Source organism: Chinchilla lanigera, unplaced genomic scaffold (assembly GCF_000276665.1).
Source record: "Chinchilla lanigera isolate Chin_1 unplaced genomic scaffold, ChiLan1.0 scaffold00093, whole genome shotgun sequence".
Classification (NCBI taxonomy): Eukaryota; Metazoa; Chordata; class Mammalia; order Rodentia; family Chinchillidae; genus Chinchilla; species Chinchilla lanigera.
In genome coordinates, this window is record NW_004955494.1 from 1,806,486 (window position 1) to 1,833,016 (window position 26,531).

General features: G+C 38.3%; 1 protein-coding gene and 1 long non-coding RNA gene across 3 annotated transcripts in view; one reads left to right on the top strand and one right to left on the bottom strand.

Moving 5' to 3' along the window:
• Nucleotides 1-1,399: 1,399 nt before the first annotated feature.
• Ssbp1 (single-stranded DNA binding protein 1, mitochondrial) lies at nt 1,400-19,890 on the bottom strand. 2 transcript variants are annotated; one of them, XM_005405404.2, is made up of 8 exons: nt 19,786-19,890; nt 18,754-18,824; nt 16,325-16,385; nt 14,735-14,875; nt 14,071-14,158; nt 11,750-11,838; nt 7,701-7,770; nt 1,400-1,598 (listed from the first exon to the last, which is right to left on the bottom strand). In XM_005405404.2, exons 2-7 carry the CDS (start codon nt 18,778-18,780, stop codon nt 7,727-7,729), a joined length of 450 nt encoding a protein of 149 aa, XP_005405461.1. In that variant the 5' UTR covers nt 18,781-18,824; nt 19,786-19,890; the 3' UTR covers nt 1,400-1,598; nt 7,701-7,726. The 2 variants fall into 2 exon arrangements, with proteins under 2 accessions (XP_005405461.1, XP_013360477.1); XM_013505023.1 differs by lacking the exon at nt 1,400-1,598 and having other exon boundaries at nt 7,621-7,770.
• Nucleotides 19,891-19,972: 82 nt separating this feature from the next.
• The window catches only part of LOC102015324, a 38,987-nt gene continuing 32,428 nt past the window's right edge, over nt 19,973-26,531 (top strand). Inside the window, exon 1 of the long non-coding RNA XR_264104.2 lies at nt 19,973-20,135. This is a non-coding gene — a long non-coding RNA (uncharacterized LOC102015324). The remainder of the gene's footprint in view (nt 20,136-26,531) is intronic.

Below are 26,531 nucleotides of genomic sequence, written 5' to 3' on the forward strand. Positions count from 1 at the left end.
AGTATAAGTAGGTTATTAAAGGGAAATGCTAAGATAAGCCTGCTTTAAAGGAAATTTTTTTTTATTTCCAAACCACAATGCCAAGGTAAGTGCCGGTCATCAGAGAATTCCCATTTCTGTTGCCTGTGTTGTTCTAATTTCAGTTCCTATCTCATTTTAACATTGTCCTTTGGTTTTTCCTTTTTCCTACAAGCCCAATGTTATAAAGTACATTATGCTCCCAACCTACAAATTCTTCTTTTGTTGAAGCTCTAACTCCTACCATGACTGTATTTAAAGGTAGAGCCTGTAAAGAAGTAACTAAAGTTAACTAAGGTCAAAGGAGTGGTAGCTGCTCCTCATAATCACAAAGAAAAATGAGGTCATATGAGCACACAGCAAGATGGTGGCTCTTACAAGCCAGAAAGAGGCTTCACAAGGAACTAACCATGTTGCCACCCTGGCTTTCAGTCTCCAAAACCCTAAGAAAGCAAGGGTCTGTTGTTTAAGCCATCTGGTCTACCATGTACACTACTTTGTTAAGACACCCTGAGCAGACTAATATACCTAATGATACAATAAAAACTATTTTGTATTTAGGATCTCATTACTTATTACCAGTGGAGCTGGGGGTACAGTTCAGCGGCATAAGGGCCTGCCTGGCAAACACAAGGTCCTAAGTCCGATTCCCAGTACCAAAAAAAAAAAAAAGCCAGTGGGAAGCTTCTTTGCCCAAATGATCTAGTTAGCTAACTGCCAAGGGAGTGTAAAAACAGTACTTCTATTCCCATATGTTTGTTTATTTAACAAGGGCAGGAGTTAATTAAGGGTCCCTACTGAGGAATATAAGAAAAACAGTATTCAATGAAAAATAAGTTTATGCTATCTCTTTTAAGGCTAATTATTAAGGTTCTGTGTGCTTTATATGCCCCCAGGTCCCTCCCCAAATCTGTAATGAGACAAAGATTAAAATCCTAAAAGACACCATGCATGGTGGCACACACCTGTAATCCCAGCACTCAGGAGGCTGAAGCAGGAGGATCACTGTGAGTTTGAGACCAGCCTGGGCTACCAAGTGAACTCAAGGCCAGCCTGAACTGAATTGTGAGATCCTGTCTCAAAAAGACAAAAAAAAAAGAAAAAATCCTAAAAGACTATGGGATAAGTGATAAGATTTTACTTTTGCTTGCACTGGAAGGTTATGAAATAGAAAGGATAAGAGCAAAGATTTGACCGTGTATGGAGATAAAGGTAAGAACGTGTGAATTATAAGGATCAGGCTTAACTGCACACAAATAAGTGGATTAGGGGCTGGGGATTTAGCTCAGCGGCAAAAAGCGCCTGCCTGGCAAGCGCAAGGTCGTGAGTTCGGTTCCCGGTACCGGAGAAAAACAAAAACAAAAAAAACAAAACAAATAAGTGGATTAAACAAAAAAGAAGTTTATTTGTGTCTTCCAAAAAGGTCCAGAGGCAGGCTGTCCAGACTGGGTTGGTGGTCCCAGGTGATCACAGATCCCAGTTTCTTTCATCTTCCATCTGAAGACTGCTTCATATTCAGGATGGCTCCTGGAGATTCAGCCATCATGTCCACGTTTCAGACAAGAAAAGGGGCATGAGGTCTGAAGAAACACAAAGGGTGAGTCTCCAAACAGAGTTAGTTCACGTAAGACTTCTCCTGGAAGCTCCTGCAAAAGACTTCCGCATACAGCTTCTTGGCAATCCCTAACTACAAAGGACAGTATGTAGTATTTGGCTGTGTACAATGTCACCTCCAACAAAATACTGGCTCTAAAAATAGATACTGGGTAGTGTATTAATCATGTTTTTTTAAAAATACTTTATGAAGCTTTGACATCTTTGGGGCTTTGTAGGACCAGAGGGGCTCCCCATGCTGAGTTAGTTAATTTCTAAAGTCAGTGAGCAACTTGATCAGGAAACCAATTCTAAGCCTTACACTCATCTAACACCTTTTACTAGGCCCCTGCCCTCATTTACCCCAGATGCCTGACAGTTAGGGATCACCCCCAAGACTGCTGAAATCCCTCAAATTATCTAACCTTACACTTGCTCAGCTTGCCCACTGTGCTTTATTTGTTTCTTCCTAGGGAAAAAAGCACACACACACACACAAAAATACGTATGTTCCCCTTTCTTGACTCCTTACCAACTCTTTGTTCATGCTGCAGCCCTGAATGGCATGGCAAGCCCCTCCTCTCAAAAGGGTCAGGAACAAAAAGCTCCCTCTTGGAAGTGTCAATAACAAAAAGCTCTTCTTTCAAAGGCAGCTGTCTCCATATATGTAGTATTACTATACTATATGTGTTTACAGCAAATTCCAGTGCTCAAACAACAAACAAGCAATTGGAAATCCTTCCCACAATAAGGTTTTCCACGACAGAATGGAATCCAGCAAGATGTGCAAGTTACCTCACAAAGCCTGTTTATGATGTTGGCGAAAGGAAAAAATTCTTACTGAAGTTCTCTTCTGAGCTCCAGACTAATGTAACCAACACCCTGCCCAATATCTGTTCAAAACTAAACTCATTCATTATCTTTTCCCCCTCAAATTTGCTTCCTCATCTGTGGCCCATAAACTTAGAAGAAAAGTTCACTATTCAGCAGTGATCCAAGCAAGAATTTCTGAATCATCTTTTAATTGCTTTTGCTCTTACCAGTATTTATTGTATCACCACAGAATGCTGGGCAGGAGTTATATGTTACTCTGCTTAGTATCCCTAACCCAGAAGCTATCACAAGATCTGGGACAAAACTGGAACATGATTATTTGAATTAATTTGAATCCCAAATGCACCTGAAACTGCCTCTCACACCTTCACCCACCCATTCTACTAATCTTTCCAGCCTTATTGCAGGAAATTCCTAAGTATCGCTAGGCTTTCCCCACTTCTGTCACCATGTCTTTGTTCTCTTTCTAAAGCATAATTTTGATGAGGCATCCCTGTTCTTAAACCTTCTATGGCTCACCACTGCCCAATTTCTGCAAGATTCCAAGGTCCTTTATATTCTAGCAAGAACCTATCTTTCACTGCCTCAAAAACTGTTACATTTCTGGATCCTTGTTCATGCTGTCTCCCTAGCCTAACTATTCTCTTCCATCCTCCTCCTCACACCACAGCACACTTAGCAGCAGTTTCCACTCATTCTCCCTGCAGCACTCATCCACCCAAACTGTGAGTTCCTTACTCAGCAATCTTGTCATGCTCAACTCTATAGCCAGGTGCTTTACTGGGTGCATACTTACAGCAGGTGCCCAGCTGACTTTGGAGTTTAAGAGATAACCAGATTAATTGTAAACAATGATGACAACAACAACAAAACATGGAAGTAGTATTCAATCATCCATGGAAGGATGGAAGTTAGTAACAACAAAAACTCAAGTACAATAAACTATCCTAGTGTTAATATGTTCTCATAACTATCACATGAGATTTGGTAAGATGGGCCCAGTGACTGAAATAACATACCTTGTTTAAAATAGTAACAACAATAACAGTCAATATGTATTGCGTATCTGTTTCAGTCACTATGTATTAAATGAGTTACACTTGTTATAGCATTTATTGTGCTCTTCACAATGGTAGTATTATCCCTATTTAATTCTAAAGCAGGGAAAGTAACTCACCAGGCATCACTCAGCTGGTCACTGGAGCATGTCAAATTCAAGCTATCTGACTGGATGGTCTTAACTCTGAACTGTTATTATCATAGACTACCTGTCTTTCAAAAATCTGGTAGGTCAGAAAAAGTAAATAAATATCAAAATGAATATATATATATATTGTTAAAAAAAAAAAAAGCTTGGAGATCCAAAACAGGGCAGAGAGCAGGTGGATGCAGAGTAAAGAGATGAAAAGTCACTATGTTATCATGGCTACGTGACATGGACAACTGGAAAAGCTACAAACCACCCTAGTACGTGGGAATGTGGGGCTTGCACAGAAGCAAATTACAGCTATGAGGAGGGACTTCAATGCTGTCAATGCCTGTCCAGTTTCTCAGTCTCTCAAAAGTGAGACTGAAAAATTCCTGAACAATGTTCTTAACAATTTCAACTCCAAGTAAACAATAAAAGGAGCACACATTCTGAAATTACTCTAACCAGTAAAGAGATACTGCTTGACACAAGGAAAACAACAGGAGTATGTTAAGATAACCAGGTAGAGAAATTATCTGTGACTTATTTTCCTGTAGGATCATCAAACTGAGAATCAGAAAGAATAATAGGTAGAGAGGTATTTTTCCTTCACTCCTAACTCTCTGCCCAACCAAAACCTATTATTTATTCCACTTCTGTCTCTTTAGGTCAGCAGTAGAAGATTGGGAATGCTAATCCCAATGGGACATGATGCAAATGCAGTGAGTAGAAAGGCAAATGAACACCTCATACACTAAGCTTCAAGCTCCAGATGGGCATCTTAAAAGCTGTATAACTTAGACAAGCTACTTAATCTCTCTCAGTTTTTGGATCTCACATGTAAAATAAGGATATCAGTACTTTCTTCTTAGGGTAATAGTTATGTTAGACAATGATAGAAAAGAGAGTACTTACTGCCTGACACATAGCAAAGCACATTAGTACTGTTATCATTTGCTCATTAACCTTGGGGATTACTGCTCATTTTCTACAATGATTTTCTTGTTGCTACTTCCATCAAATTTCACAATACATAACACAAATCCTAAAAGAAAATAAGTAAAATGATCCTGCCCTCATTTTCATGTCAGTAAGTGATAATGAATGACAGACATCTTATAAAGTCCTATAATGTCACTGTGCTAGGTTGACAAGATAGGGGCACAAGTGCAACGTGAGTAGAAGGTAACATTGCCTTCAAGAATTAGGTGATCTCTTTTGCGTACAAAGGGAAACTTCCAGGCCAGGGATATAGCTCAGCAGTGTAGCACCTGCCTAGCAAGCGCAAGGTCATGAGTTTGATTCTCAGTACCAAAGAAAAAAAGGGAAACATCCATCAATTTTTCCTAAATGAGCTATAAAGCTTAGCAACAAGTCCCCAGAAACAAATATATCTATTCCTCAAACAGGCCCAGAAAAATGTGTTTGGTGTTTTCCGGTATCTCTGAATTAATTACTCCGTGATTTCTGAGAAATAGAGTAGTCTGAGAATTGTACTGGCAGTAAACACAGTAGATATCACATAGGTGAGTCTTTCAGTCCTTGGTTGTATAGATGTTATTAAAATGTAGAGATGCTATAAGTATAAATGCTAAAATCCAGATGGACAGAAAAAATATGAAAAATTTTCTTGTTCTAGTACATCAAGCAACACTGACTGCACGTAAGTTGAGTCTACCTAGTTTCAAAATAACAGAAAAGATTTTTTTTCCCAAAATTAAGGTTTTTTAAATTATAAAATTATAAATACTCATGCTATAAACAAAAGAAAATGTATAAAGGTGTAAAAAAAAATACATCTGATAATTACACTTTGATGTTTCTCCTTCCAGACTTTTTAAAGCATGTTTAATTATAACGTCTTTTATAACTTCCTTTTCAAGAATGAGACACATGCCATTTCATATGTTTTCTCCCACTTTTCTGTGTATAGCACTCATCTTTTCCCTAAACATATAATCCTCAAATCAAAGTCACAGGGCAGTTTTTTGCAGCTCTCTCACACCATCACATCAAGAGAAATGTAAGACCCAAAAACTTAATCTAGAAGACCCCTACAGTCTATTTCTGCTATCATATTCCACAAATATATTCTGTGCCTGGACTACTTGGGAGCAGCTGAAAGCAGATAGGGCTTGCAAGGTGCGGAGAGCAGTTTTTGCTCCAACAAATCTAAGTGGTTTGGGGCCACTGATTCTACCAGAATCAGTACACAGGTAGCGGATAGAACCTGGCCTAGAAAGTGCTACTGCCTCAGCCTCATACCCGGTCAGGGACCAGAGGAGAGGCAATCCTGTGTGGGGACAGTTTGGAAAATAACCTTCACTCAGCTCACAGCAATGATGGTGCAGGACACACTATTCTGCTCCTGCACGTTGGACTCAAGACACTTCTTTAGGCAGGTAATTAAGCTCCTGTGATTTTCCCAGAGCAAGGACTGATTTATCATCCTATTTAGAGAGGAATGCTAATCTGTAAAATTTGTCACAAAATTTAAGGATATAAAAGCTATTTTGATGAGGGAAGACACACAAGCTGCTCAAAAGACAAGTTTTATTTACTTTACAATTTTGCTTGAGGAATAAAACTATGCTTGATGACTAGTGGCTCTCACTGCAGAAAGACAAAGATAATTGCTATTGTTCTTGGGTAAGGAGAGGCTAAAGCTAAGGAACGCCATCCTTCCTCAACCAAACTGCACTGTAAGCACGAAAAAGCTGTTCAAGTGTGCAGGAAATAAGTCCAACGTGACCTAAGCTACAGTTAGCAGCACATTCTTAGACCAAGAGGACAGAATACGTACCCTGAGGAGCAAACCCACAGGATGGACTAAGCTGTCCAGAATGGGACAGACAGAACAAGGGATTGCTAACATTTGAACAAAACTATTTGATCAGTACCAGCTGACCTCTGGAAAATGGTAGGCAGACCTGAGAAAGACCAATGTAAACTTTACAAATAAAATGCACTGAAAACTAAGCTGATTTTATGTAACCTTTATTAGTAATTATTAGTACTCTAGCAGAAAACAAAAGAAAAATGTAATACCTGAGGCCCTTGGGAGTAATGTCAAAGGTGCTAACAGAACCTTTGGGTTGGGGTGTAACCCAGTGGTGAAGTGTTTACCTAGCACGCCCAAGACCCTGGGTCCATCCTCAGCACTTAAAAAAAGCAGGGAGCTTCTTCCCACCCCCTGAGAGTTCTGGAAGAAACCTGAAAAGACAGTGAAGAGGGGCTTGGAAAGACACAGAATAATGAAAACAGAGCATATACAAACTATTTCACCTCTAGTTATACCTCAGGTCCTCACAGCTATAAACTATGTCTCATAACTGCTATGGGGAAACTGTCAAAAAACTGAAGATGTAAACAACATAGGTTAGTCCTGAAGAGTTTAGGTTAAACAGTAATCACCATTCACCAATCTGCTTCACTTTGGACTAAAGCTCAACATCCCATGTGGATCATTCATCTGTCAACATTATTGAATGTTTCTTTTGTACCATGCCCTGGTTAAGGTCCAGGTACACAAAAAAAAACACTCCTGACCTTCAAGTCTACAGAGCAAATATAAGAAAATCAGTATTTACAACTATAGGATAAATGCCTGACATAGAGTAATGCTCAATAAATACTGAACCAACACTGAAATAGAAGTGTACACAAAAAACCACAGGGCCCTCCAAAGGACATGTATCTCTTTGCTATAACACAGATGGATGAACCTGAAATTCATTATTTTGTATACCTGTACAAAGACACCACTCCTAGGGGGCTGGGGATTTAGCTCAGCGGCAAAAGCGCCTGCCTGGCAAGCGCAAGGTCGTGAGTTCGGTTCCCGGTACCGGAGAAAAACCAAAAAAAAAAAAAAAAAAAAAAAAAAAAAAACCAAAGACAACACTCTATCTTTGAATAGAAATCCTTCACGACTGATGCTTTACTCACCAACCCAGGCATATGCCACATAGAGGGAATGACAGAAAACATTTATCATTTTATGAAATAACATTTTAATTCTTGTCTTAAAACTATAAAGACTATACATGATTTAGAAATGAGACTGTACCAAACAATGGCCAAAGAATCGTCTGTTCATTCCTTTTCTTTTGTCTGGTCACTCAAAAAGATAATGTTGTCTGTAAAGAAATCAAAGTAAAAAAATTAATTTCTGAACTTCATGTCATTTATAATTCCCTTCTAATAAATAATACATTAGTCCAGTTACAAGTTTTTAGAGTATTAAATAATTACCACTATGTTCATGAGAAACATACACAATAGGCATAAATGGAGCTGAAAGCTGGGCTTCCACTGCTTGTCCACCAGTGCAGACCTTGTTAGAAGAGGTGAGGCATTTCTTGTCTTTCCTGAAGAAACTTAAGATAAAATCTGCCTAACAATAACTTCCTCTAAAACAGTGGGCCACAAACTGGGATGCTTGCAATGCTCAAGAGATGCCAGGAAACAAGGGTGCATGCCCTTCCACAGAGGAGGACCGTTCCAACTACAGTTACAGAAACCAGGATGAGGATCCACACAGCCTTTTTAGCAACTGCAGGTTGACTTTTTTTTTTTTTCTTGGTTATTTGAGACAGGGTCCCGCTGTGTAGTTCAGACTGGCTTTGAACTTGCAGCAATCCTCCTGCCTCTGCTAAAGAGTGCTGGAATTACAGGCATGTGCCACCAGGCCTGGCTACTTATGTTTTAAATAAGTTTAAGAAATCTTATTTTTAAATTTTAAAACAAAATGACTTTTATGTACCCATTTTGGTGAAAAGTTTTGCTAACAAATATCAAAGTAATAATTTTTACTCAAAAACATCAGATACTGCTCTGTAAATGCTATTTGAGGAAGCTAGCTAAAGATAAGCAAAGGAAAAGAGATAAAGTAGTACTTCCTATGTAACACCACAAATTTTCAACTCTTTTAAGCATAAAATTATCCACAAAGAGCTTGAATTTCTGACCATGACTTCATAATTACTATTCCAAAAACACTTGAGAAGAGATTGTAGAAATTGACATCATTGTGTAAAAAGTCAAAAGCGCCACCCACTGGTGGTCAGTATTAAATTCAGGTATAAAAAAAACACTGGTCTGTAAAATAGCCCATTCAACTCTATTTTCTTCAATTCAAACATCACTAAAGGATAAAGTTAACTGACCATCCCAGTGATAACTGGTAAAAAGAAAACAACCAATGGTAGACAAGCTGAAATGTTCTATTTGGTTTAGCTCATAACAACTCAATGATCTGAACAATCCTAAGTTTGTTCATACACTTGATTCACAGTGGAAAAAAAACAGGGCAGGAAAACACCTACATTGGTTTTCCAGGTCAATATACTTTCAAAGAAACCATTAGAAGATTATGATTACTATTTATGTACACTGGTTAAGACATGAACTCTGGAGCAAATAGTAAGATGAAAACAAGGAAAATGTCAGTTAAGAGACTTAAAATGCATAAACTACAAGACATGCTTGTGAGGTAATCAAGAAAATCTAACACTTTGTAAACCTGATATTTAGTTTTAAAATTTTAACAATAATATCTTAATATGGGTGTGATAATAACATTACACTGATCTTTTTGAAAAGATACCTTATCTTTCAGAGACACCTACTAAAACCAAACATCTGGGATTTGCTTCAAAATGATCCAGGCAGAAGCTGGGTGTGGTGGCACATACATGCCCTTAATCCCAGCACTTTATAGCAAAACCTTGTCTCAAGAAAAAAAAGAAGTCACACTGGCCCTTCAGATGGTAAGTGATGAATCTGAATGATGGAGTCTCATTTTCTACTAACCTTTCTACGTTTTATGTATGTTTGACATATTCCACAATAACTTCAATAATAACAATTTGAGCGCATCTTAGTAGTATACAAACACTGAGATATTACTGTAAAATAGCTTTTTTTGGAGACAGGTTCTTGCCATGTAATCCACTATGGCCTTGAACTTACTATGTCAAAACTTGAACTCACAGTGATCCTCCTGCCTCTGTTCTGGGATTATAGGCCTGTACCACTATACCCAGCTACTCATTTCTATTTGCGGTTTTCTGGATTTTATATCAATAAAAACAAAACAACAAAATTAAGGCTTACTAATGCCTAATTCTAGCAATTTATCCAAGAAGTAGAGAGGGGCAGGGTAAAGTAAAGAGGGCTCAGTGGCACAGCGCCTGCCTCGCGAGCACAAGGTCCTGAGTTTGATTCCCGGTACCAAAAACAAAAGTAAAGACGGCACTATCTATCACAGTGATGGCGAACCTATGGTACCTGTGCTGCAGTGGGCTGTTTGTATCACTGAAAGCTCTAAAAGGTTTGCCTCACTGATCTATCTCATTAAGAGATGTATTTCCATAAAATTTTAGTTTTTATGTTAAGATATTGAAAATGGTCTCAATTAGGTATTAAAAGCAATTGTAACAATTCAACCAAGAAGAAGCATCTTTTAGAGCCTGTCCCAGAACTTTTTAAAGTATTTTAAAATTTCTTGGCTGGACATGTTGGCACACACGTGTAATCCCAGCACTTGGGAGGCTGAGGCAGGAGGATCATTATGTGTTCGACACCAGCCTGGGCTACACAGTAAGCTCAAGGCCAGCCTGAACTGTATAGCGAGACCCTGTCTCAAAAAGACAAAAAACAAAAAACACAACAAATAAAAAATAAAATTTCTTTTATGTACACTCAGTTCTCAATATTCAGAGGTTACATATCCACAAATTCAACCAACAATGTATCAAAAATATTTGAAAACAATTGCCATCTGCAATTGTAGAGTTCTCCTTGCCATTATTCACTGAACAGTAAACAATTGCATAGACTTTACATTACTATTAGTATTCCTTTACACTACTATTAGGTATTATAATTAATCTAGATATGACTTAAAGTATACGGGAGCATAAGTGTAGGTTATATAGAAATACTAGGCCACTTAACAGACTTGAGCATTGGCAGGTTTTGGTATCTGCAGGGGATCCTGGAACCAATCCTCTGAAGATATAAAGGAATGACTATATTTTTGTTACAGCCAAAAATAAAAATAAAAAATTCTTCTTAACTACACAGTATGCTAAGATACACTTTTGAGGAAGAAATGAAAATAGCAAAACAAGCTCCACCACCAAAAAAAAGGAATAATACAAACATTTCAAATGTTGAAGCACTTATCCATGTATTTTTAATAAGATGGTATTAAATTGCTAGAGTACTTATAGTCCACTAATCCAAACATAATTTTACATTGAAAAACTCCTCTCAAAGCCAAAGGTCAAGGGGTTATACTGCTTTCAAAATTCTTTTCCTGAAGTTTGAAAACTCTGCTATAGGATTATCTTCTTAATCTTCTTCAAGTTTTATGCGTCCCTCTTCTCTATGTCTCTTTTCTATGTTGCTTTTAACAATAAAATTTTTTCACATTTTTATAGAAATTTCAGCATTTGAACTTCTAATGCGGCTCTGAATAAATCTACACAAATTTCTACTGCCACACATTAATGCAGCTGTCTTCGCACACAGCCGTCCATGTTTAGGACATGATCTTTATTTATTTATTTTTGGTTTTTGGAACTGGGTCTCGCCATGTAGTTCAGGCTGGCCTTGAATTCACAGCAATCCTCCTGCCTCAGCCTTCCAAATGGTGGGATTATAAGCATGCGCCACCATGCCCAGCAGGCCATGGTCTTCAAAAAGACCCTAGGACTAAATTCTTCTAACTCTCAACAATAAGTACTAGCATGGACAATTCAATGTTATACTCAACTTCAAAGTTACCAGTGAACTAAAACTGAATGTAGAGATAATCTTCTCAGCGAAGAGATATAATGTAGAAAATTAGCAAACAGAAAAAGCTGTTATAAAAGTCCTCTAAATCCCATAGAGTTTCACAAGCAGTGGTACTCACAGCCCCAGTTACTTACTTTTTTTTGTTTTGTTTTGGTTTTTTTCCGGTACCGGGAATCGAACTCACGATCTTGTGCTTGCCTGGCAGGCACTGTGCCGTTGAGCTAAATCACCAGCCCTCCAGTTACTTATTTACAAAATATCTAGCTTTCAAAGAAGGAAGAAAAAGAACAGCTATTATTACTAGCTTCTTACCAGCTATGATTGTTGTTGCTTGTCGCCTCACATTATTTTTATCCATGTATTCACCATAGTCCACTTTTCCTTCCACGAAAATTCGGGACCTGATATAAATAAAATTTGTTTTAGTCTGGAGATCCTAAAAGACATTAGAAGAGTGAGTCAAGTCAGCTGTGGTAATGAATACACACCAAAGATAAAATATGTAATTATACATAATTTCATTTTTTGCTACTGCTTTTCAAAGTTCAGAATTAACAGTACTGAAATACAATGTAAAAACAGACTTGGATACACACAAGTAAAATGGACAACGTTTTCACCCTTCAGCTAGTTTCCTTATGGAAGTTTAAAAACGAAAAAGTAACCTTGAGAATATGAAGAAGGGACCAGGAACTTACACAGTAACATCCTTCAACTCTCTAGAATGATTTCCAATGTATCATTTTACTTAACCTTTGCCTTTGGACTCTAACAGATATACTGATTTTAACTTATTTATCAATTCCCTTCTATGTGAGGTTCATGATTTTATTCTCAAGAGATTTAGATTATTAAAATTCAAAATCAAGGTTTTTCAACTCAGTGTATCAGAGTTAATGACTATTTCTATCCTTATAAAAGGTTGAACTAGATGATCATAACTATGATTATGATATGTGGAAAATGATCCCCACTGGAATCAGTTTTCAGACTCCACCACTAGTACAAAAACACAATACAGCCAGGCATGGTAGCACATGCCTGTAATCCCAGCATTCGAGAGGCTGAAGCAGGAAGATCCCTGCAAGTTCGAGACCAGCCTCGGCTACAAAGTTGGCTCAAGGCCAGCCTGAACTGCATAGCAAGACCCTGTCTCAAAAAGACAAAAGAACAAGCAAACAAAAAAATCAATACAGAAGGAAGGCACACTAGTGAAATAATGGGGCAGCAAACAGACAGATAGACTTATCAATCAGTAGGTCAAACTATACATTGATATTTTCCATTAATATCTTACATGTGTTTGTACATGGGTATATAAAAACATTCCTACATATGTACATTAAAGGCAGTGAAGATATATATGAAAAAAGGTATACAAATATTAATATTAAAAAATATTAAATTTTAATTACTGCTGAAATTTAATGACTTTTTTTTGAGACAGGGTCTCACTATGTAGTGCAGACTGGCCTTGAACTTGCTTATGTAGCCAGGCTGCCCTTGAATTCTTTTTTCTCTCTTTTTTTTTTTAAATTTTTTTTACTTTAAAGAGTAAAAGAAGATAACATAATAATGGCGGGAGGCTTACCAAATTACAGACAAAGTGGTAGGAAATTATCAATGGTTATTGTTTTACATATTGTTATCTACAAGATAGTTTCTCAGGAAAACAAACAGACAAATAACAGCGAGTTACAGACAAAAGCAGTAGGAGATTATCAATAGTTGTTGTACTATACTTAGGTATCTTCAAAGTGGCTTCTAAAAAAAATAAATAGACCTATACATGAGTGACCTATTGAATAATCATTAACTATTCTCAATGGTCGTTGTAGGAAACACATAATAATAAACATGCATCCACTTATGAAATAGGATAGGAACAATACAAACATTACAGAGTTATGGATAGATTAGTAGGAAAATATCAATGACTGCCCTTGAATTCACACTCCTGTCTCAGCCTCACAAACGCTGGGATTACAGGCATACATTACCACACCTGGCTCATGAAATGTTTTATTTCTACAAAATAAGTACATTCTTAAACTTATATTAATACAACTGTTGTTAAATACATTCTTCTATCTTTCTGAGAATTTAAGTACTTTTCATATAAATAGTCAAGTATTGCAATGGGGAACTACAAAGTCTACAGAAAATTCCCAAATAAAACAACTGTGAGAACAATACCATAATAACTCAGTATATCACCATTCAGACACTCCAGATCTTCCAAGGGTATTATACGGACGCCAAGGGGCAAAATGTCACCTCCAGGGTCCCTGGTCATGGAAACATGGGACGTCCTAAAAGCACATGTTGCTGCTGCTCGAAGAGCAAGTGTTGTGAGGACACTTGAATTGACGGCCTTTTCTCTTGTCTCATCTACTCCTATTTATGCGTATGGCCTCTTTGCCCTAAACCGTAAGTTCTCAGCAGGCTAAAACCATGTTTTGTACACTTTTGAATTAGTCACACAAACACTGACATTCCAAACATGCTACTAAGGAATTCACAAGTACAACTTACATAACTTCTGAGGGATAAGTTAGTTTTTTGACATGAGGCCACTTGTTATCAGCTCTTTAAACTATTCAGTCCAAAAGATCTCTCCTTCTTATACTTACCCCTTTTTCACATACTGATATGCTACATCTCTAAGGCCTGGCCGAAACACTGATATTCGGTGCCATGTTGTCTTTTGACTGACATCACCTAAGTCACAAAAACAGAAAACATGGTTACAAATATCCTAGACAAGAGGGGAATGGGACAAAAATATTAGGATGTGTTGTGTACATGTATCAACTCCCCACAACGAATGTAATCATCATGTATTGCAAATATGTACTTTTTCAAAAAAGGGAGAAAAGATCATTGCTCAGACTTTTAGCTAAGATCAAGTGTAGTATCTGTTCTTAACAGTTTAAAAAACAGAGAAAAGAAACCATTATAAACACTCCAGACAAAATAAACACCAAAGGACAACATGCTCTGAGAAACCAAACTCACAAGGGGTGAGGGGTTGTAAGGGAGGGCAGTGAGGGAATGGGTATGATCAAAATGTTACATGCATGTATGAAAACACCACACTGAAATCCAGTATTTTGTAAAAATAATATACACTAATAAAAAATACATTTAAAAAAACCCAAGTCACAATTTCTAAATAGAACAGAATTAGAAAAGACAGACCTTGTCCAAAAGTAGCCTATGTCTAGTTAGATAACTGGCAATAAATAATGCCTATGTACTGCTGGTAAGTTTAAAACCCCAGTCTTTCATACTCACCCATTTGGTATGCTTCATTGTCCCCTGATCGCCACATCTCATTTGTTGCTAGAGAAAATATGGTGACTGGATTTTTTCCTTCCACCTGTCTCATGACAGGGTCCTGACCCACTCGCCCAAGCAGCTGCACACGATTCAGGGCTGAAATGTAATGTGGGGACAAAGTGACACTGAGAATGTGCCATGGACTGAATGTTTATTTCCCTCCAAATTCCTATCTTGAAGCCCTAAGCCCAATAGGACAGTATGTGGAAGTGGGACTTCATGGCTAACTAGTTTATGTGAGGCCATGGGGAGGTGGCTATCTGATGGGAGTAGTATCCTTGAGACCAGAGTTCTCCCTCTCTCTGCCATGTAAAGGACACAGTAAAAAGGCAACTATCTGCAAGCCAGGAGATCATCGGCAAGAGTCCAACCACACTGGCACCCTAACCTTGGACTTCTATCCTGCAGAACTGAAAGAAATACATGTCTAGTGTTTAAGCCAGTGTTTTAAGTCTAGTGTTTACTACAATCTACGGTAATGTGTTATAGCAAGTAGAGGTGACAATTAAAGAAATCCACACACTTGACAGAGAAATGTCCAGAGAAGGAATACCTATGTATGCTACACCAGTTCCCATCTCTGCAATGAGCAAAACGCAAGTTCTAGAAGATAGCAAATAAAGGGGCAAGCAAAGGTTGGGGGAGGAGTTGGCAAGAAAGAAGAAAAGCCCAGCATGGTGCTGCACACCTGTAATCCTAGCACTTGGGAGGCTGAGGCAGGAGGATTACTGTGAGTTTGAGGCCAGTGTGGACTATATAGTGAGAGCCTATCTCAAAAAAAAAAGAAAGAAAGAAAGAATGAACCAGAGAAAACAGCCCCATAAAATAAAGTTTAAATTGTTTTTGTTTTTTTTTTTTGAGAAGGGCTCACTGTGTAGTTCAGACTGGTTTTGAACTCACTATGTAGCCTGGGATGGCCCTGAACTCCAGTGATCCTCTCACCTCAGCCTCCTAAGTGCTAGGATTAGGCATGTACCACCACACCTAGATTTTAAATTCTTCTTTGAACTATCTTTTTTTTTTTAAACAGTGGAGCTAAAAGAAATCCAAGACCTAAAACTCCTTACTTCAAATGAGAATGTTTCGTGAAACAGTATCTTTCACAATCTAATATAACCTTGGAGGATTCAGATAACCAAATATGATTCAAGGACATTCTCCCAGCAGGACAATGACGAAAAGACTAAGTAGTATCTGGCTAGCAGGAAGAAGGAACAATTTATAACGGGTCAGCATAGCTTGATGGGCATGGCCAAGATCTAAGGAACAAGTATGAGCCAAAGACATGACAGTTAACATGGTTAAATCCAGCACCTCTCTTCAACAACACTCTCAGAATAACAAGGTAGAAGCTGGGTGTGGTGATGCACACCTGCAATCCCAGTACCTGGGCGCTGAGGCAGGGGGATTGCTGCGAGTTCAACACCAGTCTGGGCTACAAAGTGAGCTCAAGGCCAGCCTGAATTACACAGCGAGACCCTGTCGCAAAAAGATGAAAAAAAAAAAAAAAGAATACCACTGTAAACTCAGAAATTAGCTACTTACATCTTTCAAGAACTAAACTGCTGGCTACTTCAGACTCATGTCTTACGAACTGACGAAGCACCTACAAGAGAACAAATGAGTGACAAGGTTTTAATTTTTTAGGCAAGGCAAATGCAAACACCATTCACACCTTAGTAGTTCCTATGAGATCCAGAAGAAAACAGCTTTAGAAGATCTCCCAATATATAGTGGAAGAAGGACTAAACAACCATGGTCAGAACAGCTGAATACAAAAGCTAAGGGTACAAAGAAAGTAGTACAGTGAATGTCCAAGAGTTAATTTATAGTCTTCTCCTGTTTCTTTGAGGTAATATTTCTCATTACGGCACTTCTGTGTTTGTACATAAAAGGTAAAATCCAGATGGTATGACTTCCACAATACAGAGCACAACAGTGATTGTACATCCAACCTGTCCTAAGAGTTGCTGTCAAGTATCAAAAACAAAGCCAGCACTCTAAAAGAACAGGAGATACTCCAAATGTGATTAGCCTACAATGCTTCAGTTAAAGATGATCAAAATGGTAATATGTAACATCTACTTCACAAGGCTATTGCAAAAATTAAAGGGCTACTATAGTAAGCTTAGCCCAAAGTTCTATAAATACCTAATGGGAAATTCCTGCTTTCAATGGATCAAAGAGAAATAGGATTATGAATTTGGTTAAGTGCAACAAGATGACATCCAAGTCACACACACATTCATTGAGAAAGGACAGTTACTGCCATATTAGAACAGTGTTTAATGTGTGTAACAGCTATCATTACTGAAAAACAGCTGTTTTACCTGGTATCATTTATCCTAAAACCAAATGTGTAAATAATGTAAAGTCATCCCCCACTTTAGAGCAGAAGAAACTGAAGCTCACACAAAGTAAATTACCTGCCCAAGATCTTGGAGAAAATAAGTAGTAAAGTCAAGACCAGATGCCAGGGCTGTCTGACATGGCAGCTGCTGCTTTTCCCATTACCCTCTGCTGCCTCCTAAAAAAGACATTCTGCACAAGGGCTACCACAAAGGTAGGAGTACACAACCCGGGATTCAGAGTTCAGAAAGCTAGACGTTCTAGCAGAGAAACTGTTGCCAAATGGCAGTACTGTTAATATGAAAAGCAGAAAATCCATCAAAATTGCCAGGCACGGTAGTGCACGCCTCTAACCTCAGCACTCTAGAGGCTGAGGCAGGAGGATCACTGCAAGTTCAAGGCCAGCCTGGACTGTATAGCAAGGCCCTGTTTCAAAAAAAAAAAAGAAAATCCATCAAATAAACACTCATTCCTATAATCCAATCATTAAGCTGTAAGATAAAGGGTATATTAGAAATAAAGCTGTAACTTACAGAACCAAACTGCTAACTCGTATCTATGCTGTGTTTATAGAAATACACTAATTTAAGTGGTCAGATAAGCCAAAACTTGTCTGAGAGAATAACAATGGGTCTCATTTTAGGCACACACAAAAATCAAAACATACTAGAAAGGCAGAAAGGACTGTTTAACTTGGACAACTTTTAAAACAAAACTTTTAGATTTTTTATATCTGGTTTTGGACATATTGTAGTACTGTACTATTATCAAGACAGTAGTAACTTTTCCACATTTCACATTTCAACAGATCTTTAAAAGCACGTTAAAATAAATGTAGGTTAAGGAGGGGATCTAAGAATACAAATTTGACAAGTGGGCTGCAATGACAATGGGTTTCATAGAGGAACTGAGTCTTCATTAGTCTTAACAGGAGACTAAGGAGTCATAAAAAGATGCTATGAAGGAGAATCTACAGGACTCGGTACCTACATGTAGTAAGGAAAAATGGTAGCCTCAGCAGGAAAGGCTGGCCAGAGTGGTGGGATAATGAGAAGCCGGAATCAATTTAGGGCGTTGCATTTGTGGTGCTGCTGAGAGCTGAGCTGCTCTTCTCAGAGCAGCAAGATAGGAAAGGGATGCATTTAGTAAAAGAGGAGGTAAGAGGTTTAGAAAAGGAATCACATGCCTTATTAAAAAATGCTGGAACAATGAATCTCTCTGATTTTGTGTGTGTGTGTATGAAATGGGCTCACAATGTAGTGCGGGCTATCCTTGAGTTCACTATGTAGCCCAAGCTGGCTTTGAACTCACAGTGATCCTCCTGCCTCAGCCTCCCAAGTACTGGGATTACAGGCGTGTGCCACCACGCCCTACATTCTCTGATTTAATCCAAGTAACACAGTGTTGCACAAAATTAACGATTGCTATTAATCAGACGAATAAATTTGAAAATCTGTACAGCAAACGTTTTTGACTTAACAAAATCCACTCCCAACCCTCCCTATCAAATGAGTCCCCACAGAGTGGCCGGAAGGCTAAAAGTGTGTGTCCCTGTAGTTACAAACCTAAGGAAATCTGATCCCTACGGCTGATAATACACTCAGTACTTATAGCAAAGTGACTACCTGTAACACAGGTCTTCGACAAAGCATGGCTCCTATTTTCTTTCTTTACAATCTAAATCTTTGGGTTCTTCCTGAAGACAAAAAAAGGAAAAAAAGATGAGTTAAATACTACATCTTACAGTCAGAGCACAAGTTCATGAGTTCTGAATTTGTAAGTGCACTCATGTTTTAACTTAGTCCCAAATTTCGACAACACATCAACATTTTCGCCCATCTATATTGGTTTCCCCCACCCCCCAAAACATCTCAGATCTGTCCTTTTGCCAGGTGTGGTGGCGCACGCCTGTAATCCCAGCACTCCAGAGGCTGAGGCAGGAGGATCATTTCGAGTTGGAGGCCAGCCTGGGCCACATAAGTGAGTCCGAGGCCAGCCTGAACTGCGTAGCAAGATCCTGTCTCAAAAAGACAAAAAAAAAAAAAAGACAAATTTTAAAAATAAAAATAAATTGGATGCCTTCTCCCAAAACACCTCAGATCTGTCTTTTTGATGCCACTTTCTCCAATACAAAAAAAAAAGCTTTCTGATCCTGAGTTAATTTCACTTTCCATTAGTTGTCGTATTTTATTGAAATGCAAGTTCCCATAAGGGAGAGATGTAGTCACTACTACACAAACCGAATCCAAATTCCCATAACCGAATCCCCATTTCCCAGCGCTGAACGTAACCACTGAATCTGATTCGGTTCCAGTCCAACTCGGTTTGCGACCAGAATCGTGGAGTCAAGTTCATGAACCAAGCTAGGTACCGCTGTTACTCTAAACTTCTAAAACAGTTCCCAACACATGGTAAGGGCTCGATAAATATTAGCATCATTAAGGGGCTTAAATCTGAAACGTGATACTGCAGGGAGAAAAAAAAAAAAGCCTAATTCCCCACCGAGCTGCGCAACTACCCGGCTTCCCCTAACGGGATGCACACGCAGGCGCCTTTCTCAAAAGTGGCGCTCCCACCCAATAACGTGGGAGAGCCGGAGGAAACTCCAAAGTCCTCCCCACGAGTGAGAAGACAAAAGGCAGACGCGCTTATGGCACCTTCTCCCGACAGACGCAGGTCCGTGCTCAGACACAACACACTGCTCGCGCAGCTCCTTCTTCCCTCCTTCACCTGACGCGCCCGCCCGCAGCAGCGCCAGTCAGGAGATCGCTTCCGGTGCACAGACGACGTGAGGCTCGTGACAGGAAAGAGAAAACTGTCCCGTAGTGTGCACTGTAGAAATGATGCCGGCGGGAAACAAGCCCCCTTAATAGGTGAGTTCCGGGGGCTTCCGTCCTGGCGGAAGTGGATCGGATCGATCAACGCCGCCAAGTGGTCAGTTCCGCGGATCTCAAATTCCCTTGAGATGAAATTATGAAGTTCTGTGCCGGGCCCAAGGGAGGACAAGGTAGGTGAAAAATACGGAATAGCTCCACCCTCTGGAGGAACAAAAACCCAGCCCTGTTCCCCTAAATCTCTAAGAAAAGCAGGAAAACAAACTAGATGAAAAGCTGAAGGCGCAGAATTTAAGGGGGTACCCAAAAAATTGGCAGTCAAGATAAATTAATTTTAATGTATTTCTGAAATTCAAAATTAATGCAAGTAATCCGTGAAGTACAAAAATTGAAGTAGATGTATGAAAACAAGTTAAAATTTATTTAAACCAAAAATGGAATTGTGTTTAATTTTACTTTCCTGCCCTTAATGGAAGTAAACTAGTCAGTATTTTCAGAATGTTTTGCTTATCTGATTTCAGTTGAGTGACTTGCCATGCCTGACAATTTTTCTTGACCTAGTGACCATCTTAAGTACAGTAACTGTAATTAACTTGTTTACTAATCTTTATTTTTAATTAAAAATGTATCATTACAGTGACACATTGCCATTAATGCCTCATAAAATACTCCCCCTTACTTTGAACACTTATACCATCATTCTTGTCCCTTTTATAAAAAACTTCACTGTGGTAAAAGACACATTGTCATTAGTCCCCCTCAAAATACTCCCCATTGCTTCTAATGTATTTAGTCATCATTCTTGCCACTTTCTAAATCAATTCTCAAACTTCTTGTGTCTTTTTAAAGTTTTTTTTAAAACCAGTATATGTTTGTGATACATGATAATTACATTCTTCTTGGTGAACTGGTCCATATACATTTGCATTTTCATCATTTCGACTTTCCCTTCTCCTCCCTCCCTTTTGTCTCTCCAAACCTTGTCTTTAAAATTCTGATTGTTTTGTTCATTCTGGGCTTTTTCACTAAATATTTAAAAAATAGTGCTTTGATGCATTTTTAATCTTGATTGCCAAACTTCTTGGTTCCTGTTAAATTTTGCCTTATTTACCTAATGGTTGACCTTGTGAGAAGGATGATGTGTGGAGCCCCACATATTGTAGAATCCAGGCCAGCAAGGGATTCCTGCTTTTTCCTGGTCCCCCCCGCACTGCCCACCCTGTAGAGATGAAAGGAATGCTGCATATGTTTCTAACAAACACATTGCTTCCTCTGGTCCAGTCTTGTCTTTTAAAGGGAAAATCTGTCCAATCCTCAATGGATGGACATTTGGGCTGCTTCCACAGTTATGGCACTTTTATATAATAGAAGATTACTCAGCTATAAAGAAAGATAAACTCGAGGCTTTTATAGGTAAATGTTCACAACTAGAGACCATACTCATAAGTGAAATAAGTCAGACCTGCACGTGTAAGAATCATATTGTCTCACTAGTGTAAGACCTGAAAGAGTGAATAAAAACTAGGAGGTATAATAGACATTGTGAAACAAAAGGAAATTGCTCAAAAGTAAAGGGCAACTGGGGTGTGGGAAAAGAGAAGGGAAAGAAGGGGAAATTATGTAAGTATGTATAAACAGGATAGTGAACATAGTTGTACTACTGTCTTCTATTGCTCTACAGAAATGAACAGTTAATGATTACTTGTTTGATCTATCTTGTATGTCTCTATTTGTTTTCTTGAGAAACCACTTTGAAGATATCAATAAGTAATAGAACAACCATGGTTAATTTCCTACAACTTTGTCTGTAGCTGTTTTGTTTGTATTGTTCTTATGCTATTTTGTAAATGGATGTCTGTTTGCTAATATGTTTTCCTTCTGTTTCCTAAAATAAAAAAATGGAAAATCTGAACTATTGACTGACTCCTGGCTTGCTAACTGGAATATTTTTTTTAAACTGGAATATTTTTAAATGTTTATCTCCATTCACTTACACTTTCACACAGTTGAGCTCCCAAAACACATTATACCATCTTCAAGACTTGCATAGGCATTAATAATACCATGTCGTACCATTTCCTACCATTTTTGCTTTTAATTTTTCTAAAGCCTTATAACTGATAGAAAATTACAGTGATTCCATCTAAAGTGATTACTGGCATGTATTTTAAGGTGGTTCAAAAGCCAGTCTAGCAATACTTACCATAGGGTATTATAGTCTTTTTTAAATGTAAAACATCGACCTGACAGTTTATGTAATTTGAGGTTAAAATTATACTTCTAACTAGGTCTTAATTGTTCAGTGTGGAAGGTTGACGTTTGTCTTTCAGTATTCATATTTCTTTTTTTTTCTTTTTTTTCTTTTAAAGAGTAAAAGAGGATAACATAGTAATAGGGGAGGCTTACCAAGTTACAGACAAAGTGGTAGGAAATTATCAATGGTTATTGTTTTATATATTGTTACCAACAAGATAGTTTCTCAGGAAAACAAATAGACAAATAATTGTGAGTTACAGACAAAAGAGGTAGGAGATTATCAATAGTTGTACTATACTTTGGTATCTTCAAAGTGGCTTCTAAAGAAAATAAATAGAGCTATACGTGAGTGACCAATCGAATAATCATTAACTATTCTCAATGGTTGTTGTAGGAAACACATAATAATAAACATACATCCATAGTATTCATATTTCTAAAGCTTTAGACAAATGGCTGTTCTAAATTGGTCCATGTGTTAAAGCTTAGAGAAATATTGTTGTGCTCTACTGGTCTGGTCTAAATCTCAAGATTTTCTGTCAACATCTTAAGGTGAGGGCCAGAAATTGTGTTTAGGATGCATGTATTAAAAAATCACAATACTGCCAGACATGGTGGCACACACCTGTAATCTCAGCACTTGGAAGGCTGAGGCAGGTGGATTGCTGTGAGTTTGAGGCCAACTTGGGTTACATAAGCAAATTGAAGGCAGGCCTGCACTATATAGTGAGATCCTGTCTCAAAAAATAAATAAATATTAAATATCATATTTACTTTCCAAATTATTTCTAATTTCTTTCCAAATTATTTAAATTTAACTTCTTTAATGTAATCAGTGCAATGATGTAAAATAACAGTTATTTGGGCTATATCATGACCTGTGTGCAAAAAGAGAACTTACTTAGGCAAGGGGTAAATGTCCAGCAGACACAGAAGGGATGAAATCTTGAGCCTGGTGAAAACCCCATTCCTCTCATACTCAATCTTATCTGTGCAGCTGTGGGCTATTTTATTGACTTCATTACCATGGAGCTCAGCAAAGTAACAGGGTCATAAACCAATAATTATCTAACACCAGGCCCACTCAGGTGTGAAAATAGGCTCTAAGGAATACAGTGGATAAGGAGACATAGACTCTTCTAGTAATAGTAATTGTCAGTATTCGAGAAGACAAGCATAACCAAGGAATTCCAGCTTACATTGCATATACTTAATATATGTTTCTAAGTCACAAGCTGTGGTTCACTTTGTGCTATACTTCAAGGAGGATGGGGAAGGCATAAGAGCAGGGATGTGGCAAGAGATAAACTACCTGTTTTAAGCCTTGCATAAAAATGAATAAATAAAAATGGCAAGAGATTATAGGAAGAATTTAATTGCATGGAAAGATTTGCCATTTAAAGGCAGAACAATGAGTGATATGCGGGATCCTTTAATTTAAAAATAATTAGCTTCTAAAACTGAAAAGAGCCGGACAAGGTGGTGCATGCCTGTAATCCCAGCCCTCAGGAGGCTGAGACAGGAGGATCATTGTGAGTTCAAGACCAGCCTGGGCTACAAAGTGAGCTCAAGGCCAGCCTGAACTGCATAGTAAGACCCTGTCTCAAAAAAAAAAAAAGAAAAACTAAAACTGAAAAGAATCAGGCATCACAAAAGCTGTTAACAGGCTACCTTCATTAAGATGATACAAATTATCAAATATTATACCTTTATGGCCAACATTATTTTATAACCAAACCTGACCATTACTATCTTTCGGACTTGTAAAGTGAGGCCTTACAACCAAGATATGTTACTCTATTCTCCACCTACTAGATTCTCTTAGGAATCAATCTAACAAAGGAAGTAAAAGATTTGTGTGTTAGTACTCTGGGCTGGGGATATAGCTCAGTGGCACAAGTTCCTGCCTGGCAAGCATAAGATCCTGAGTTTGATTCCCAGTACCAAGGAAAAAAATTACAGTACTCTGAAAAAGGAATTCAGAGAGGACTTTGGAAAATGGAAAGAAAATCTTCTGGAAGAGAAAGTAGGTAGAAATCTTGAAGACATAGGTATAGGCAGAAAGATCATGAACAAAACCCAAACTGCACGGGAAATACTTCAAAGAGTCAACAACTGGGATCTCATCTTATTAAAAAGCTTTTGGACATCAAAAGAAATCACCAACAGAGTGAAAAGACAACCCACAGAGTGGGAAAAAATTTTAGTCAATTGTCCCTCAGACAAAGGACTTCTATCTTGAATTTAGTTTAGTGCACCATGAAATATATGGGTCCAATTTTAATCTTCAGCATGTGCAGAGCCAGCTTTTCCAGCACCATTTATTAAACAAGCTATCTTTCTTCCAATGAATGTGTTTGGCACCTTTGTCAAAGGTAAAGTGGCTGAGTATGGCTGGAATTGTTTCTGCATCCTCCAATCTGTTGCACTGATCATTAGGTCCGGTTTTGTTTTGTTTTGCCAGTACCACACTTTTTATACAGTAGTTTTATAGTATAATATCAAGTCCGGGATTGTGATGCCCCCTGCCTTGCCTTTGTTTCCCTGGATTGCCTTTGCTATTCTAGGTCTCTTCTATTTCCTAATGAATTTTAGAAATGTTTTCTCTAGTTCTGTGAGGTATGCTAATGGTATTTTGATCAGGATCGCATTAAATCTGAGGAACAGTTTTGGGAGTATGGCCATTTTCACAATGTTGGTTCTTTCTACCCATGAGCAAGAGATGTCTTTCCATTTTCTGATATCCTCTTCAATCTCCATTTTCCAAGTACTGTAATTTTCATTATAGAGGTCTTTTACATCCTTCATTAGATTGATTAGTAGGTATTTCATTGGGGGATGCTATTGTGAAAGGTGTTATTTCCTTAATTTCACTCTCAGTGTGTTTGTTATTTGTGTACATGAAGGCTATTGATTTTTGAGTGCTGATGTGGTATCCAGCTATGCTATTGAATTTGCTTATTAAATATAGCAGTTTTTTAGTGGAGTTTTTGGTGTCTTCTATGTAAAGTGTCATGTCATATGCAAATAATAATAATTTAACTTCGTCCTTTCCTATCATTATTCGTTTTATTTCTTTCTCTTGTCTAATTGCTTGGGCTAATGTTTCCAGAACTATGTTGAATAAGAGTGGAGACAGTGGACATCCTTGTCTTGTTCCTGATTTTAGAGTGAAAGCTTTCACGTTTTGCCCATGTAGTCTGATGTGGGCTGTTGGTTTGTCATAGGTGGCTCATAAAGACCCTCTATAATGGTTGATACATTATGTTAACTTGAGAAGTTTAAAAATTGAAGTGAACTCAGCAGAGGCCCAGAGTGCTTACTTTATAAACATCCTCAGCCTGTGAAAGAGAGCCTAGAGATGGTGGGAGTGTAAAGGACCACGCCCACCCCAGGTGGATAGCCTGCATTCAATAAAAGGGAAATGAGGAAGGACTGATTGCTGGTTCTTTGGAGGAGCTCCAGTTTTCACCTTCAGTTTGGTCATAGTCTCCTAGCTTCTGGAGCAGACTGTTCAGCCTGGGACTCTTCAGCCTTCCAGCATAGATTCTTCAGCGTTCCATCACAGGACCCATTGGCTTCCTGACACAGACTTGCAGGGAACACTGCAGTGAGCTCCACACCTTGAACTGGACCCTTCAGCCTCCAGTGTGCACACAGCCTCTGCACGCTTCCTCATCCAACTCTGTGGCTGACCATCATAAGCCAATCTTGTAATTTCTTCTACATTTGTATATCTTGTGTTATTTCTATTTCTCTAGTAAAGTCTGATTGATACACCATCTATTCCAATTTTCTGTAAGATTTTAAGATGAGTGGGTGCTGGATTTTGTCAAAAGCTTTTTCTGCGTCTATTGAGATGATCATATGATCTTTATCCTTGGCTCTGTTAATACAGTGTATTACATTTATTGGTTTACATACATTGAGCCATCCCTGCATCCCTGGAATGAATCCAGCTTGGTCATGGTGTATAATCTTCTTGACTTTCTGCACTCTGTTTGCCAGTATCTTATTGAGGATCTTTGTATCTGTCTTCATTAGGGAGATTAGCCTGTAGTTCACTTTCTTAGTTGGGTCCTTCTCCTGTTTTGGTATCAGGGTAATGCTTGTTTCCAGGGATGAAGTTGGGAGTATTGCTTCCCTTTCAACTTCATTAAAGAGTTTAAGAAGGGGCTGGGGATTTAGCTCAGCGGCAAAAGCGCCTGCCTGGCAAGCGCAAGGTCGTGAGTTCGGTTCCCGGTACCGGAGAAAAAAACCAAAAAAAAAACAAAAACAAAGAGTTTAAGAAGTAATGGTGTTAGATCGTCTCT

Bases quoted from the DNA above. Each gene is read 5' to 3' on its own strand.
- Ssbp1 (XM_005405404.2), bottom strand. From the start codon at position 18,780: ATGCTTTGTCGAAGACCTGTGTTACAG. The intron at 16,386-18,753 runs GTAGTCACTTTG...GTTCTCTTGTAG, and splicing joins GTCGAAGACCTGTGTTACAG to GTGCTTCGTCAGTTCGTAAG. The intron at 7,771-11,749 runs GTAAGAAGCTAG...ATTTCTTTACAG, and splicing joins AGCAACAACAATCATAGCTG to ACAACATTATCTTTTTGAGT.